This window comes from Chionomys nivalis, chromosome 25 (genome assembly GCF_950005125.1).
Source record: "Chionomys nivalis chromosome 25, mChiNiv1.1, whole genome shotgun sequence".
In the NCBI taxonomy this organism is placed as follows: Eukaryota; Metazoa; Chordata; class Mammalia; order Rodentia; family Cricetidae; genus Chionomys; species Chionomys nivalis.
Window position 1 is genome coordinate 1,099,939 of NC_080110.1, and position 18,020 is coordinate 1,117,958.

Genomic DNA, 18,020 nt, shown 5'->3' on the forward strand with positions numbered 1-18,020 from the left:
GCTTGCATTTGTGGTTCTTGATTGTTTTCTCATGATTTCTGTTTCTATAATTCCCTCGGCTTGTGTTTTCTTTCTTGTCTCTATTTCAGTTTTCAAGTCTTGGGTAGTTTCTTTCACATGTTTGATTGCTTTTTCTTGGTTTCCTTTAAGGGATTTGCTGATGTTTTCCAATTTTTTTGTTAGCATTTTCCTCCATTTCTTTGAGGGAATTTCTCATTTCTTCTTTAAGAGTCTCAAACATTCTCCTGAAGTTATTTTTGAGGTCATTTTCTTCTGCTTCATCTATATTTGGTTGTTCAAGTCTTGTTGTTGTAGGGTCTCTAGATTTTACTGGTGTTGTGTTGCTCTTTGTGGTGTTGCCTGTGTTCTTACCTTATCTACTCATCTTTTCCTCTAATTAGTGTGGCTGGGACTGTCTGTGACTCTGGTGATTAATCTTCTAGGTGCCAGTGGATCCAAGGCTCAGATGGTTGTTCTTCGTGGTACAGTCAGTGCCACGGTTCTAGTCACCCCGTTGGTCACTCCGTGTTCCTGGAGGTCAGTCAACACTCTCAGGATTTGCTCTTTGCTCTGCTCCCATGAAGTTTGCTGTTTCAGACCTGCTCTGGTCTAGGTTGCCAGCTCAGACCTGTTTCTGTAAATGTCCCTGGTCAGGATCTGCTCCTCTGGAGGTCCCTGGCTTGGGGTTGGTACTGCAAAGGTCTCTGGCTCTGATCTTCTCTCTTGGAGGTCCCAGACTCATGCCCAGACCAGCAGGGGTCCTGGCTCAGGACTACTCTCTTGAAGGTTCCAGATTCATATGCAGACCCACAGGGGTCTCTGCCTCTGGCCCACTCACTCAGCTGTCTCAGGCCCACTCTGGCCTAGGTCGTTGACTCAGTCCCGTTCCCGTAGCTCTCTCCTAGGGCCTGTTCTGGCCTCTAGAAACTCTCTAGAAGACATCCCAGATCAGGTTTAGTTTATAATAGGAATCATCACAGTTTGTGCCCTGCATCTGTAATGCCACTACCCCTACCCCTGCTGCTAATATACAGCCTTACTTGGGGGGTGCACCTAGACAGAACAGCAGAAGGAAGTAGAGGCTTTGAGCTTCCTGGGTGGGTGGAGTCTATACTAGAGTGTAGCTTGTGGCAGGCAAGGGTCGTCACTGAAGACATGGTCCTGCTAAATTTAGAATGGTCTATATTCATTCTTGCCTTTGTATATTTGATGGCATCATTGACCAAAATGACCTCATCAGAGCAGTTCATAGTTTGTAATTTGTCCCTAAATGCCCTGCTTTTGGTGGCTGTATGACTCCTGTCATGTCTTTGGATAAATCTCCTATCTTTCTAAATTGGCCAGAGTTGCTTGCTGCTGGAGTCCTTGACTCCTGTGGGTGCTAAGCTGAATGTGTAACTCCTGTAGAGACCAGTCCAGGGCACAGAGAACCATCACCTCCCTCATTCTAGAAGCCATCTTTCTATTACTGTAGCCCAGAGCTCAATTAGCTTTTTAATCCAACCACATTACAGTTGGCTTGTTTTTAAACTCATTGGTGAATGTGGGATTCTCCTCTGAATGCTATGAATGTGTTTTATTATCCTTGGTAAATAAAGAAGCTGCTTTGGCCTATAGCAGGGCAGAATATAGGTAGACGGAAAAACTTAACTGAATGCAGAGAGAAAGAAGGCAGAGTGAGGCAGATGCCATGTAACTGCCCAAGGAGAAAGATGGTAAGATATAGCCTTGTGGCAATACATGAATTAAAAGAAATGGGTTTATTTAACTAAAAGAGCTAGCTAGGAATATGCCTGAGCCATTGGCCAAACAGTGTTGTAACTAATATAGTTTTTTTTTTTTTTTTGGTTTTTTCGAGACAGGGTTTCTCTGTGGTTTTGGAGCCTGTCCTGGAACTAGCTCTTGTAGACCAGGCTGGTCTCGAACTCACAGAGATCCGCCTGCCTCTGCCTCCCAAGTGCTGGGATTAAAGGCGTGCGCCACCACCGCCCGGCACTAATATAGTTTTTGTGTGGTTCTTTGGGTCTGGGTGGCTGGGAAATAAAAAAACAGTCTCCGTTTACAAGGGGCCAACTGAGACCCTCGCCGCTTAGGGACAGAGATTCAAAGGCTAACTAAAGGAATATTGAGAAAAGTAGATTGTATGTGCTCCCTTCCTATCTATGTTGTAGAGAATAGTGTTTTCACTATTCTTCAGACATGATCTTTGAGGGAGAGCCCTTTCAAGTGTTGAAGCTACAGCTGTTCATTCCCTTGACAAGGAACGAAAATAAATGACTGAAACAGAGAAGAGCCTTCGTCCCATTCACTATTCCCCCAACACCCAGCAGCCATTTCCTTTACCCCTCCTCATTATTCAATGCATGTTGACACAAACACAGAAGGGACAGCATCTTTGTTTCTTCCCATCTTCCCCCTCCCAAGTGTCCCTCCTACTTCATGGCTTCAAACTCCAGTGAGTGTAGAAGCTGTCTCCTACCAAGTCAAAATAAATCAGGACCTTCTTTCCTTCTTCTCCAATCCTGAAGGAAAACGATGAATCAAAGCAACAGAGGTTGGGTGTTTAACATTGTGGGGACAGCTGGGTGCCCTGCGTAGAAAGGACAGTACCTATGAAGTTGCAAATCTGTCTTAGAGTCAATGTCTGAGCAGGGAATGGAAAGGCAGGAACAGGGTAGGGGTGACTAACACCTTAGGCTTACCCTGACTGAGAGAGTATCAAAGGGCTTTCTCAGATGTATATCCAAGCTGTCCTCACTGCCTATGGCAGAAAGCAAGCTTCCAACAGCACTCACATTGAGTCCCCAGAAAGTCCAGGTGACAGGATAAAAGCTATAGGTTGGCCTGGCAGCGGAGATGAACCTCTGACCTCTATACCCTAGGCCTTTGCCTAGGTGTAGAGTGTGAAAGCGTGGCCTTTGGTCCAGCCTCATCAACGGGGCTGAATCACAGTTTGCATTGTCACAGCACTCCCAGGTCTTGGATGCATAACGAGCCTGTAAAGCCCAACCTACGCCAGCTGTAGAAAGAACTTACAGATCGGATAAAGGTCTGGTTAGCCTAGGAGGAGGCATCCTGGACCCCAGGGATTTACCACAAAACCAGGATTGTTGGTGCTTTCTTGTGACACATGCTGCAGTCACTGACCCGAGTCAGTGCTTAGGAGACAGAATTATTTCTGAGAGTGAGCACCAATCAGCTGCCAGAGCTAAGTCATCTCATCACCATGTTTCCTGAGAACATAGCGAGAAGGATGCAGCCTCTTGGAACTTGCCTGCTTGCCTGGCATAGGGAGGGTCTGGGTTTGCTCTCCAGCAGGCCCATGTGAACCCAATGAGCAAGGGATGGAGAGAGAATCAACACTAAAAAGGAACAAAGTATCTATGCTCTGGGGACAAAGTATCTATGCTTGGTATTGAGAGAGAACTTTTTAACACTACAAAGGAACAAAGTATCTATGCTCTGGGGACAAAGTATCTATGCTTCATCTCTAGAGATAATTCTTTAACACTAAAAAGGAACAAAGTATCTATGCTGCTCCGAGGGATATATCCGATCATCTCACCTCAAGACGCTGAGTGTGTGTGTGGGGGGGTGTCACAAACTCAAACCCAGCCTGGGCTACTTAGTGAGGCCTTGTCTCAGAATAAAAAAGTTTAGAAAAGATAACAAGGCTGTAGCACAGCGGAGGATCCCTGTCATAATATGAATGAGGCCCTGGGTTCAAGTCTGGATTCCACAAACAAGAAAGAAGAGGAGAAGGAAGAGGGAGAGAAGGAGGAGGAGGAACACACACTTGGTACTATTGTATGACTCCATTTCTATAACATTCTTGAAATAACGGAGATACAGAAACGCTGAGCAGGCACGTGCTTGTCAGGAATAAAGTGCCTGGTATGTGGTATGTGGAACTGGTTGATTGAGGAAAATATTTTTTTTTTCTGTCAGAGGTAGCTAAGCCTGCCAAGAGCGAATATCCCATGAATCTTCGCCCACCTAGTAAAACTTAAATTTATGCAAAAGGCCCTGAAGCATCCCCCAGAACTTGATGGCCTGGAGTGCTGACTTCTTTCTACTTTTCTTAATTTCTTTTGTGCCAATTCCTTTAAAACTAGCCAAACTGAATGACTACAGGGGGAAAGACAAAATCTTCACCTGCTTTAAAATGAAAGTCAAGAGATCTTCTTGTCCTAGTGTGCTTGCTAGCCCGGGTGGGGTCAAACCCTTTTCTCAAAGAGACATTGCTTGGCTTAGCTACTTTGCTTCATTTGTGTGCTTCTTTGTGTGACACTGAGAATATTTGTCTTTAACACTAGAAGGGCAGCAGGAGGCAGATCTTTGTGGTGGTGGCATGGTGACTGTGGTGGTGTTTGCATGAATCTCCATACGATGTCACAGAACTAAGCACACACCATACCAATGCCAATTTCCAGGTTTTGTATATTAGACATACCTAATGTCCACCATTGGAGGAAGCTGTGGGGAAGGGACATGGGCCTTTATTTTTGCCATTTCTTACAAATCTATAAATAAAACACGAAGTAAACCAGCGAGTTGAAAACGAGATGCTCACAGTGTGACTGATCTCGTGAGAGCAATCTTCAGAATTAAATATCTGGGGACCTTGTTCTGAGGCTTGTGTTTGGTTTCCTGCTGGGAGCCTGTTTGACAAAGACATCATGTTACCAATGCATTCCAGAATGTTCTCTCATGCTAAACAGTGCTATCAGGTTTTGAGATATACCAATGTAATAAGGGGAGAGTCTAGACCTACAGAACACCAGCTCCGATGTACCCTGTTTCAGAGATGAGAAAGAAAGTCCAGGACATGGAAGAGGCCTGACCAAGGTCTCCCAAGCAGCTGATGGCAGAAGCAGGACCTAGTGAGCCCTTTGGCCACACCCACCATCCTCTGCTCCTTTCAGCTCTCCCTTTACCCCAGAGGTTTAAGACATTAAAATTCAGTATTCATCGGAAGGTTGACTCTGAAGAGTCACAGCCACAGGAGTAGATGAACATCAGGGCATCTTTTTTTAATTGCCTATTCACACAGACAGATTGTCTTTTCTTATTCGGATCTAAACTTGGAGATGTGTCCTTCTGCAGGGCACTCATTATCTGATGTCTCATCAGGAGCGGGAGCGAAAGTGCAGTTTGATTGCTGAGTATAGGTTCTATTTTTTTCCTCCTGAGCAGGAAGTTCGAAATCTACTGCGTTATTTTTAAAGAGAGTGGGGGAAAAAAAAAGAAATCATAATAACTTCCTCACAGGCTTAGTCCAAAGACATACTGCTGGCCTCAGTGGAGTGGGGAGGACCAGAGGTGATGCAGATAGAGCAGTCTGAGCCATTTCTCAGTGGAGGGGTTGGGGCCATACAAAAGGCAGCAAGGGGCAGATGGGGCTGGGGCTGGTGCCCTGGTGACAGGGGTCCCAGGTTTTTCCGGGACTGATTTTTACTGGGATTCATTTGAGGAGATGTGATTACCTTCTCCTTATCCACAGAACCACGATTCTCATTCCTGCCAGGCGGGCGACTCTGGTGGGGTCAGGGCTCTTTTTAATCTTTCGTGGAGCCTGGAACGTTAGGCAAACATTATGGGAGTCATGGACATAATCCTTACCTTCTTGAGTGGATTTGGAGGATGAATCCCTGGAACATTAATATTCAAAAATGTCCTATTTACAGGGAAGAAAATTAACTTGCTTATGTTGACATAACCATTCTTTGTTGACTGACCATGTGAGGCAATGTGCTGGGAACAAGAATTACAAACAAGATACTTAAGTTTTCAGGGAGGTTCCCCACATCCTTTAGGATGAACAGGAAAATCGAGGGAAACTGCAAGGCATCATGGGAATCATGTAGAAAATTCTAGAAACAACAGACCAAGGCATTAAATGTTCTTTTGCTTGTCCAAATTGCTAATTCCTTCTTCCCTCTGCTTAGCGTTAAGAGCTTAGGAATGCCTTCTTTCTGCTGTTAGCAGTGGGGGATCTACAGGGCACACCCCTTCTGATACTACCAGCTAATTGTAGTGAAACCTAAATTTTATCTTACACTTTCTTTCTTTTACCTTCCTTCCTCCCTTCCTTCCTGCAGCTTAGGTTGGCCTCACAGGTAACCATGGATGGAGCCGACTTCCTGATCCTCCTGCCTCTACTTTCCCTACTGCTAGAATTATAGGTGTGGACCATTCATCTGGTTTATATGGTGGCTGGGATTTGAACTTGGGGCTTAATGCTTGTTAGGCAAGCACTCTACTGACTGAGCTGTGACCCCTCTGAAAAAATTTTCCACAGACGACAATGTAAACTAGACATGTCAATGAGTTGTACAGAGTTTCAGGGTTAGTCAGGGGGCAGAACCAGGTTGGAAAGGGGAGATTCTAAGGCATCTATTGTTGAGAGGGACCTGGGAATGGACTGTCAGCCTTCCAGGGTCTCTGGAGGATGGGGCACTGGTCAGAAAGGGCATGAAAAGTGGCAGGAGGTAACAGTCATGAACGACTCCAGGCAGGCAGAGAGAGGTGAGTGCTGGGTTCTGAAAGCAGACCCTAGGCTGTTAGGTGTGCTTTTCTTAGACTTTTTGCCCACATATCCCAGGGCAACTCCTGAATGCAATAAAAAGTCTTCTTCATGGGACTCCCCACCCAAGCTGGAGTGACATTTCTGCCTGGGAATTTACATGAAAACTCAATGTGGAACCCACAAAGAATCAGAAAGAGGAGCAAACGGCATCATAGAATCCCAGGTTTATCTAATCTACATGGGAAGTAGAAAAAGACAAGATCTCTTGAGTAAATTGGGAACGTGGCGATCATGGGAGAGGGTAGAAGGAGAGTGGGGGAGTAGAGAGGGGAGCAGAGAAAAATATATGGCTTAATAAAAACAATAACAAAAAGAATCCCAGGAATTTCCATCCAATTCCGCCCTTGCGTGTTTCCCATTTTAGCCAGTGGTTGGTGCCCACACCTGGTTTCCCAATGGGGTGAGGATTCTGTTTCAGAGAAGAGGAATGGTATTTAGGGATAGCACCAAATTACCATGGGGGTGGGCCCAGAAGCCACAGTTGAGGCTAATTGAGTTAATCTTGCAGAAGTAGGGATGCCCTGTCCCTCAGATGTGGAGAGTCCCTGCACAGGCTCTCATGAGTGGCAAAGCCACTTGTTACAATAAGAATTGGTGGTGGCTACAAAACTCATTTTATTTTGCTAAAAGAAACACACTGAAGAGCTCATTCTCTGATTCTATGCAGGGGGAGAAGCAGGTCAGAAATGGTGGGCTTCCTGTCCTGAGAGGTTATATTCCTTCTCTCCCGAACGCTCTTTCCCAGACTGTGCCAAAGAACCTTCTGAAGCAGGCTGATATATATATATATACCCTTTGACTGATGGAAAGGAAACCTGGAGAATCACTCAGAGGTACACACAGACCCTTCCAGACCCCTCCCACTGCCATCTCCACATGCACCCCATCCTCTATGTTGTCTAGTTCCTATTCTCCATATGTTTTGCAAAGCCACATTCCAACCTCTCAGCTGAGGGAAGACCCCAGGCCTGAGCTAAGGGACGAGGCGCTCCTGTGTACCACACAGAGGATGCAGACTGTGGGAAATAAATTTTTTTTAATGACAGAGAAAGCACACCAAATTGTAACAGAAGCCTGGGCGGGAGTTACCAATGTACAGATCAACACACAGAGGTCCAGAGAGCATTAGACCTTTACAGAGAAACCAGCTAGGCTAGGGAGCAGTATCCCTGAAGATAAGTGACCATATGCCACCCTGTGTGTGACCTGGTTGTCACCTCAAGCAGCGGTTCCCTTTCTTATTTGATGGTAGGGATGGTTCACAATGACTACATGGAAGAGAGGCCTCAAGGACTTGCACCACAGAGGGGTGATACTGCAGTCGGACTCGGACTGGATACCGTGCCCGCCACACCCGTGGAACAAGACTCAATGTGAGTCCTTGACAGGCATTGAGCGAGTAGGACAACAGGTGGAAGATACAAGTTCCTTTAGACTCTAGGGTTTGGCGCAACTTCCATAAAGCATGCTAGGAAATAGGTTTATCAACAAAACTTTGCATCCTAAGAGATTAAAAACCACCCTCCCAGTTTTTAACCGTAATGTATCTAGGATTCAAAATAACGAGAAGCAAAAAGGCTGCAACTCAAGAACTATTTGGAGTATTGTGGCACTTTACCAATCTCTTTTGCATATATATATGTATATATATATACAAACACACACATATGTATATATATATTATAGGCAGAGCAAACATAACCCTGTCAATATAAATTTTCATCATAGATAATTGTAGACTGTACACTCTCAGAATGCAGAAAGTGGTGAGCCTATCTATCATACACTTTTCATCTTTAAAAATAATATTACATAGTCATACTCTCTGGCTAGTAACAAACTATGAACATCTTCTGAGAATACAGATAAAGCTCTGAGATTAATAGCAAATTCTCTGACGTGCTCCCCCACCCCTATTCGGTATCAGAAATGAACACATTTCTGTAAAAGCATCCCCAGAACCCTTCATAACCAGAAAAGAAACAAATATGTTTGTTTCACCAAATGGGCTTTTAGCAGGAAGTCAGGAAACATTATCTACTTTGGCAAAAGGAGATGAAGCACGGCATGATGCCTTATAGGTTCGGGTCCCATGCAAATGCATGTTTTGTTATATGGGGGTGTCTCAGTCTCAACCTAAGTCCACGGTCAGCATGCAGAGTATTGTCAACTACAGAATTCGAGATAATTAGAGACAGTTGGCAGTTGGCAGTGCACCTCTTTTGTGTAACCATGATTGAATCGCTAAGGCAGGAGTATGTGACCTTGTATAGATAATATCAGCAGGAATTTGTTGGATGCAAGTTTACATGGCACGGATCTGCAACTTACTGTCTAAAAAAAAGAACAAAAGAACCCCTAAACACAACTCAGTTGAAAATGAACCGTTAAGCTTTTAGAAATATATTTGAAACTACGAGACTGCTCTGTGTTTGCTACACATGAACGTTTTTTAAAAAGTTCCCGCCCCTAAAAACTGGCCGTGGGATTTCCTCATGCTGAGCAACAGCGTCTATAACTAACCACCATGACTGTTGCCTGAGCAAGAACAGCCTCCAAAGTCATTTGTCTGTCACGTGATGCTCTTCAAGGTTGTGTGGTTGAGTTCTTCGGCAGTCAACCAGGAAGCAGAGGGCCTTTTCAGCCTTGGTCCATCTGTTAGACTGTGGTCCTCAGCAGAAGGTGTCCATGGCTCCTGGGCACTTTCCATTGGAGGTGGCTTGGCTGCTGCATTGGCTTGCAGGTTCTGGACGTAGCTACAATCTAACCTGCAGACTCACGGAAGGTTCTTCACTCAGGAGCACACAGAAGCCAAGATCACTGACTGGAGAGAGGCTGAGGCAGTGGAGGCAGCTCCTTGGCCCAGCAGAAAGAGACGCCAGGGACAATTTTTGTGTATGTGTGTTTTGTGGAGCCAGTGCAGGAGGGAACCAGAAATCTTGCTCCGGGGAAGCATTTGCCACACGGAGGCATCTCACACCACGGAACCGCATTTGCCACATGGAGGCATTTCACACCACGGAACCCTTGGAGGAGGAGAGGTGGATGGACTGAATCCTAATGGCCAACGTCCTCTGTAAGTCCTGAAGCACATCCTGGCCCGTCCCTTCGCCGTTCTTGTCATACAGGAGCTGCTTGAATGCTTCATTTTCGATGAGGACCATCATATTTTTAAGAAAGTAGCCTTCGCAGTATGCCGAGAGCTCCGTGACCCCAAGGAACTGTGGGGAGAGGAAAGGAAGCAGGTGGTTACCATGATGGAGACCACTCACTCAGGTGCATCAGCCTGATGCTTCACCAAACCATCTTCCTATCCCCAGGCTGTGGCTTTGGAACTCCTACTCAAAGACCTGATGTTCATTCTTCTACATCTTGCCTTGTGCAAGTCCAGTCTTTTTTTTTTTTTTGAACCTAAGTTTCCCAAGTGTCAGGATGGGTGGGATAGCCTAGGAGTACTGTCAGGACATGGATGCACACAGAGACTCTATGGTCTTCAAGAGATCTCAGCAGTTGAAGCATCAGTCAGAGCTGGGGTCCTATCCCATATAGTCACCATACAGGCATCAAATTCTTCAGCTAGGAGAGCTCCTAGCACAGAGGTCACTCCTGCCATGCAGTCCTGCTCTTGGGTATCACAGGACAAGGCCTCATTCTGTATAGGAAGGGAAACAGGCCGAGAGGTCTAGCTCTTGGAGATTGCTTTGTAGGTGAGTCCCACTCCACACAAGTTAGTGCAAGTGGAAGGTAACACAACATACTTTTAGGTATGGCATCTGTTAATACTAACGGAATGGACGCTATACACCACACTTTAGCATCTCCACACAACTATCTACAGCTTCACATGGGACTGAAGCTCTCATTTCTCATCTTCTAGGAGGAGGTTTGTAGACTACAGCCCTCCGGGCTAAATCTGGCTCACAATTTGTTTTATAAACAAAGTTTGGGTAGAACACTGTCATGTTTTTCATTTTCTACCTATCTTCGATTGTTTCTGTACTAGAGGTAGACTCAAGGAGGAACAAACAAAATAAAACATCAAAGTTGAAAATAATTATCTGCCCCTTTACAGAACATGTTTGCTGATCCTAGTCCTCTGTTATTTTTTTTTGTTTGTTTGTTTGTTTGTTTTGTTTTTCGAGACAGGGTTTCTCTGTGGTTTTGGAGCCTGTCCTGGAACTAGCTCTGTAGACCAGGCTGGTCTCAAACTCACAGAGATCCACCTGCCTCTGCCTCCCAAGTGCTGGGATTAAAGGCGTGCGCCACCACCGCCCGGCTCTCTGTTGTGTTTTTTAAATGAAGAGGCCATGTCTTGCGCTGATTTCTTTTCCCTTCTAAGATGGCGTCTCATATACCCAGCCGACCTCAAACTTTCTATGGAGCTGAGGATTGCCTTGAACTCCTTATCCTCCTGTCTCTGCCTCTAGGGTGCTGGAATCACAGGTGTGAGCCACCAGGCCTAGAAGGCCTTACAAACTTCTTTGTTATATTCTGATGAGTAAGGTACTAGCAATGAACACGTAGGTCAATCAACACCAGAAAGACTCCTGTGGTTCCCAGACCTTTGTTCTTTCCACCACGATACTAGACCTGGATTGAGTTTTTCTATAATTGATGAAGCAGCTTGTCTTCGTTTTCAAACACAGAGATAACCTGAGAGGACCGTCAGAGGCTCAGGACTGAGCTGCTGGGACAGCTTCTAGGAAGAAGAGATGCTAACCCACGCACGGATGGGCTGGCTTTCTCATCGATCTAAATCCCACAGCTGGGACTCATGTGCTTCCCTGAAGCACAGGGCTGATGCTGTGGGGGTCTTTGCTAACATCCGGACCTTGGCCGTTAGCATCTGAATGCCTGCGATTCCTCTGGTTCAGAGCAAGCTTTCCTGCTTCTCTGCTTCTTTTTGCACTACCGTCCATCTGAAGCACAAACAGTCAGAGAGGAATCCCAGTGGCTGGAGAGCATCTGTCGAAGCTGCATCGCCCATAGCTGAGGGAAGTAGTGTACACACCGGGCAGGAGGCAGCTGGCCCTGCCCTTCCCTCATGTAAATATCACAGATGGCCTATGTTGATGTTGGCACTATTCCAGGATGGGATCTTGGAGGTAAAGCTGGTGTCTGTCAGAGCAGAGGCCCTGGTCACATGGGTGTACTTTGGGAGAGTCTGCTCCCCTGCCACAGAAGTCCTTGCTGCATTCCCTGTTGAAACTCTTATGGCATCAGCTGGCATTAATAAACCATGGTATGTGAAGCTGATGCTGCCAGCTAAGGAGCCTTAAGGGGACTGGGCCAGGACTTGCCAACGTGAAAAGTCACAGAAAATCTACCCGTGGAGGTCGGGCTTCTGGGGCAATTCAAATGACCATGGTTAAGGGAGGAAAGGAGGAAGACCCTGGCTCTCTTCCTGAACACAGAAGGCCTCTCTGGGTGGTGCCATTATGCAAGGCATCCCATTCAGACAAAGACAAATTCTGCTTAGCTGGGGTACAGGTAGAACATGTCAGCCTCAGGGTCAAAGTAAGGATGGAGAGTTCTAATCCACATAACCAGAACACTGTGTGTCTGTGCGCGCGCGTGTGTGTATGTGTGTGTAGGGTGTGTGTGTGTGCATGTGTGTGTGCATGCATGCATGTGTGTGTATGTGCCCCAGAGACACGAAGAGAATGGTGTTCTCACCCGTTGTGGTAGTATATACAAAAAGTATCTCCCATAGTTTTGTGCATCTGAACATGCAATCCCCAGTTGGTGGCACTGTTTCAGGTTTAGGTGGTGCAGCCTTGCTGGAGGAAGTGTGACACTGGGGGCAGGCTTTGAGAATAAAAGCTTCACACCACTTCAAATTCATTTTCTTTGCTTCACGCTTGCTCTTTGAAGACACGAGCTTTCGAGCTTTTGGCTTTCTGCCTCTTGCTGCTATGCCTACCCACCACAATGGACTCTTATCTGGCTGGAACTGAAAGCCCAGATAAGCCCTTTCTTCTGTAAGCTGCCTTGGTTGTGGTGTTTTATCACAGCACAGAAAAAAAAACCTGACACACATTTGAGTTTGCACGGGAATCAGGAATACCCCACCACCGTCCAGAGTTTCTAATTTGATAGGTTTGGGGTGTGACCTAAAATGCTTCTTGCAGCCCCCGCTGCTGCTGCTGGAGACCACCTTTTGAGACCCACCGTTCTAAACTCTTCTATTAATAGCAGAGACATTAATTAGACCCTGATTAGGGAAGCAGAATCGAGAGCCCAGTCCATGCCTGAGGAATCAGTCTGTGATGATTCTTGTGAGGGAAGAGTGAGTAACATTCCTGGGGACACTATTGCCTGGCTTACTTTCCAGTGTTCAAGGAAGAAAGGGAGGACAAGGAGATGTCAGATCTGGAGAAGAAAAGAAAGGCCTACGGTCTGGGGACGTAAGTCAGCAGTGGAGCGACTGGCTGATGTGTGCTGAAGCCCGGAGTTTAATCCCAAGCCACAGAGCCCCGGAACAGTCTCGGGAGCACAGGGCCGGCTTTGGGGTCAGGGGAGAGGCTTACCTTGGCGTGGCTGTAGATGTCCACACAGTTGTCGGTATTGATGCTTTTCGCACAGATAATCTCACAGTGTCGCTGCAGAGCCTCCAGCTGGAAAAATTTAGCGGCAGACAGAAGCTGGAATTCATAAAAAGAGACTGTTAGAGGTAGAGATGGGGAAGAGTGGTCAGCAAACCATAGGAGTGAGCCACTGTGATAGTTTGAGTGAGGAATGGCTCCTATAGTCCCAGGCATTTGGGCACATTGTCCCCAATTGGTGGCAGTGTCCGGGAAACAAGTTTAGGAGGTGTGGCTTTGTTGGAGGATATATGTCGCAGGAAGCAGGCTTTGAGAACATAAGCCCTTCCTCTACTCCAGTTGGCTCTTCTCTGCTTTGTGTCTGTGGTTCAAGATGAGAGCCCTGAGCTCTCAGCTGCAGCTTCAGCCACCGGGCTGGCCATCTGCCTCCTCCCTTTGGCTGTCATGAACTCTCATCTCTCTGGAACTGTAAGCCCAAATAAATCTTTTCTTCTTCAAGTTGCCCCAGTCATAGTGTTTTGGCTCAGCAACAGAAAAGCAGCTAATCTACTCCACAGGGTACCTGACTGAGGGTCAGGAAGCAGAGATGCTGGATGCACAGGTGAGACCAGGGGAGCAGGCCCTAGTTACAAAAGTTTCCTGTGGGTGGAGGGCAGGGTGGAGTGGATCACAGACACACCTCTCATAGCAGGTCAGCCCCAAATATCCCAAATCAGATCCAGCAAGGAGGAGGGGCTAGGACACCCATTAGCAAGGTGGGTACGACTGTGGCTTCCCCCTGCCTGTCCTCTCCGCATCTCCACTCCAGTGTCGCTCCTCGCCATCCTGGCTCAGGGACCGACCTTCACCCTGTCTTCTTTATGGGACTTCCTATCCAGATGCTATGGCACTCCCACTTTCTACGACAGAGTCCAGAAGGTCGGGGTCTTCATCCCATCGGACCATTGCCACACCCAGTCAAAGGTCAGCCCTGGGCCATGGAGGCTCCCAGAAGTATGCTGAAACTGGCAGGCTCTGGGAGAGGAAGTTATACTTCCCCCAAGGTGGGGAAGTGGGGTTTATCATGAGCCTTCTTGTGATTTTTTTTTTTCTTTTCCGCCTGAGACACAGTCTCAGTTTGTAGCCTTGACTGGCCTGGAGCCTGCTGTCTGTCTCAGGTGATCATCAGATCCCTCTCAGGTGCTGGAATTACGGGCATGAGCCATCATGGCTGGCTGAAACTTAAATGCAAGTCCATTCACCTCCATCGTATCTTACAAAGGGGGTCTGAGGGATGCTGGGTGGGTGAACATGCCCCTGTCCTGTGAAGGCAGCACACTCCAACTCCACAGAACTTGAGATTTGAACTTGTCATGTGGACACCCCTCTGCCTGTCCATTCAGCCCCTCTATCACAGTCTCCAGTAAGCAAACGAGTCAATGCAGAAAGTAAAATTTAAGATGCTTACAAAAGGTCACACCTGTCCCTGTGGTGGAGTATAGGATGGGAGGAGGGGTCCAGAGAGTCCAGGGTCTCTGGAGTATCATGGGGGTGGGGTGGGGGTTAAGAAGGGTAAGGACGCAGGACAAATTGGGCCCTTAGTGACCATGGCCCTACAGCATTCACCGTGGCCAAAGGTGACAAGAATCTTCTAAAACATATTTTTAAAACCATCTCAGATAGAGTATGCCCATTTTACAGGACAGCAAACAAGCTCAGCTAGGTCAAATAAACTGCCAATGTGATTGGGCTGAAGGACTTTAGGTACTAAACTGCCTGCTTTAAAAAAATTATTTAACTAATTAATTAGTTTTAAACGATAGGGTCTCATCCTGTAGCCTTCAATGGTCTGAAACTCCTCTGCAGACCTTGCTGGCCTCCAGCTCACAGAGCTTCACCTGCCTCTGCCCCCTGAGTACCGGGATTAAAGGTGTGTGCTACCATGCCCAGTCAGCCCCCATCTTTAATTAGGAAAATGGATTGGAGCTCTGGCTTTGGGTGGGGGAATAGAATGGGAAGTCAGGTGCAGTGGGAGAGGGTGGTGGTGGAGGTGAAGAGCATCAGGCATGGCAAGAGATGGCTCCCAGCTCTCAGCTTCTGGGTCCCAGAAGGCACTGTAGGGAGGAGAGCCGTGCCTCTCATGGATATAATTCCCTTAGCAACCACGAGGGGGAGCATGTCACCTAGGATACTCCCTGATGGTGCTATAGAGGTCCAACTGTCCCTGTGAAGATGGTACCCAGATTCCTCCGTGAACTTGCTTGCTCCTCACAAGCCGGAAAAGACTGGTTTCTACCCAGGGCCCCTGGTGCAGACAGTATCCCAGGGAAGGCTTTGCTTGGGAGGGCCACAGAGTTAGGGAGGATCACGGAGCTAGGAGGGCCCTCAATTATGAAGCCAGACAGAAGGGATGCTGAGGCAGCTAGGAATGCAATGTTCTCCTTACCTCCATGATCTCATTGTTTTTAATGAGAAGTGACTCTGGGCCACCGTAGTAGAGATACTGCATGACCAGCTGGAAGGAAGAGGACACAGTGAGTGATGCCCCAGCTGTACACAATATCACACCACTCTAGAACATCCCTCTACCTGATGGGGGACGTTCGGATAGGTTTTCCTGATGACACCCCGAAATCACGACCCTATAATTTCCAGGCTCTGCCTCCATGTCTTTGCACAGGACCAAATCAAACCTGAGCTTGTTTCCTCATGATGGATGACAACCATGGGTGCCCACCTACCTCTCATCCAGTCAAGCTGTACAGGAAACCATTTAGAGAGCCTGACACAAAACCTCCTGAGGTCTCAGAGAGACACTCTGGGCAACCAGCTCCTTATAACAAGTTGACAAAACTCCAGAGGAAGCCGAGAGGGGCCGAGGGCTTTGATATTCACTGAGAGTTGTGAAGGAGCCACGTAAGGCTCTCCCCTGTTATGTGACTTCCAAGGTCTGAATTGTGCCTTAAACTACAGAGTTTTGCAAATGCGTGTCCCGGAATGACTGAAGACCATGGATGTATCTGAACTAGTGTAACTGTCTCACATGGCAACCGTTCCTTTGCAAATGCACGCGTGCGCACGCGCACGTGCGCGCGCACACACACACACACACACAAACACAAAATAAACAAAACACCACTTTTGGGAAATGTGCAACACTCTTAAAGAAACTAACAGTGGGTCTATGCCACCCACGGCAAATCCTGATACACCATGGAATTACGTGGAATGTTTGCACACTTCATTAAAGTAGATTCCTAACAGAAACTGTTTTTTTGTTTGCTTATTTTGAGACAGTTTTCACTATGTCACAAACAAACTCACTATGTAGACCAGGTTGGCCTCTAACTCTCATTCTCTTGCCTCCACTTCCCCAAGTGCTGGGATAACAAGGGGCCCGTCACTGTATCTAGCATGGTATCTGTCTTTTATCTCCCTTTGCCTCTATTAGAACCTGGCCACATCTTCCAGCTCCCTCAGCCTGAATGAGCTCTCTCTGTAACAGTGGAGGCCTGCCCTCCTTTGGGTCAAGTTATGCTCACTGTGCTAAGGAACTTGGGTCATCTGAGAGTACAGATGTCTCATTAATTACAGTATCCCTGTGCCTAGCATAGTACCTAGCACAGAGACAGCACAGGGACACTTTATGTTATCATTATTACTTGGAATCTCAGGCTGACGAACTCACGGCAATCCTCCTGGCAAGAGCAATCAGTCTTCCAAGAGCTGGGACTGCAGGCACATGTCACCAAGGCTGCCTCATGTGACCATATTAGACATCACATGACTCCTGTGTCTGAGTCTCGGGTCTCTGTGTCCTGCCCACTATAGAGGTGGTGACATTATCTAGGCCTTGGGAAATAGCTCTACGTTGATCCCCTCCACCTCCTACCTTAGAGAGCAGGGCTTATATGTGTGTGAAATACTGTCAGTCAACATGGGGCTATGGGCTTTATTAAAACCAATTGATTCCTCTAGCAAGTTTGTTATGTAGGCCAAACCAATAGTAATAAGAAGCACCTCTGTAATGTGCACCCCCCCTGTTTACAAAGCACTTATCTGTCTGTCACAGACATTGTCTCATTTATTAAGGGTTGAGCCATGGGCTGAAATTGCTGCATTGGTGAAAGGAGACCCTGGGCTAATGGAACTTAAATCAGGCCATTCCAGGCCCCTTCCAGACTCTGTCAGTGCAAGCATTTTTTCTAAGTGGGTGCAACAAGCCCTTATTAGGCCAAAGGCCCTGCATACTGAACTGTTTTTCTTGGCGGGTGCCAACCTACACGAGGCAGGGACTTTTGCAGTCTGAAGGAGGCCTAGCTCCAGGTGTGGCCTCAGTGGGTCTGGCTCCTGCACACATATGATGTTAAACAGTCTCGAGGGAGGAAACACAGTGCAGTATCAATTACTAAAAATCCTTCTGCCCAAATTTGCATGCCAGAAGCACATAGAGTGCGTAGGATTTTGGGAGGCTCCTTGTGGGTCGGACTCAGCCTTCCTTGGCCTATTTCAAGCCACAAATGAGGCTCTTCTTTTATGGGGACTGGGCAGGGACACAGGCAAATCCCCAGGGCCCAATCAATCTTCCCTTCCCATTACAGGATCTTAAAGCTAATGTGGTCAGCAAACCGTCCCCATTGGAAGCAATCACAGGCCTGGGAATCCCTTTGAGGCCAGCCTTTCCCATGCAGGACTCTGACAAGTCTGCTGGGCAAACATTTACTGAATGCCTGCTCTGAGTCAGGCTCTTATTACTGGAGCCTCCCTAGTGAGAACCAGGCTTAATAGTCATGGGGTACTTCTTGGTGTGTGTGCGTGTGCATGCTTGTGTGTGTGTGTGCACGCATGTGCATACAGGTGCTCTGTTTCCTGCCTTCAGCTCATGATCTCACTCTAACAGGGCACAG

At 47.1% G+C, this 18,020-nt stretch overlaps 1 protein-coding gene across 3 annotated transcripts in view; it reads right to left on the reverse strand.

Annotated features, from left to right (window-relative positions):
• Positions 1-7,613: 7,613 nt before the first annotated feature.
• The window catches only part of Abtb3 (ankyrin repeat and BTB domain containing 3), a 232,945-nt gene continuing 222,538 nt past the window's right edge, over positions 7,614-18,020 (reverse strand). For all 3 annotated transcript variants that reach the window (XM_057758173.1, XM_057758175.1, XM_057758172.1), the window contains 3 exons: positions 15,560-15,628; positions 13,120-13,233; positions 7,614-9,810 (listed from right to left, as the gene is read on the reverse strand). In XM_057758173.1, the coding sequence (XP_057614156.1) occupies positions 9,601-9,810; positions 13,120-13,233; positions 15,560-15,628 (393 nt within the window). In that variant the 3' untranslated portion in view covers positions 7,614-9,600. The remainder of the gene's footprint in view (positions 9,811-13,119; positions 13,234-15,559; positions 15,629-18,020) is intronic.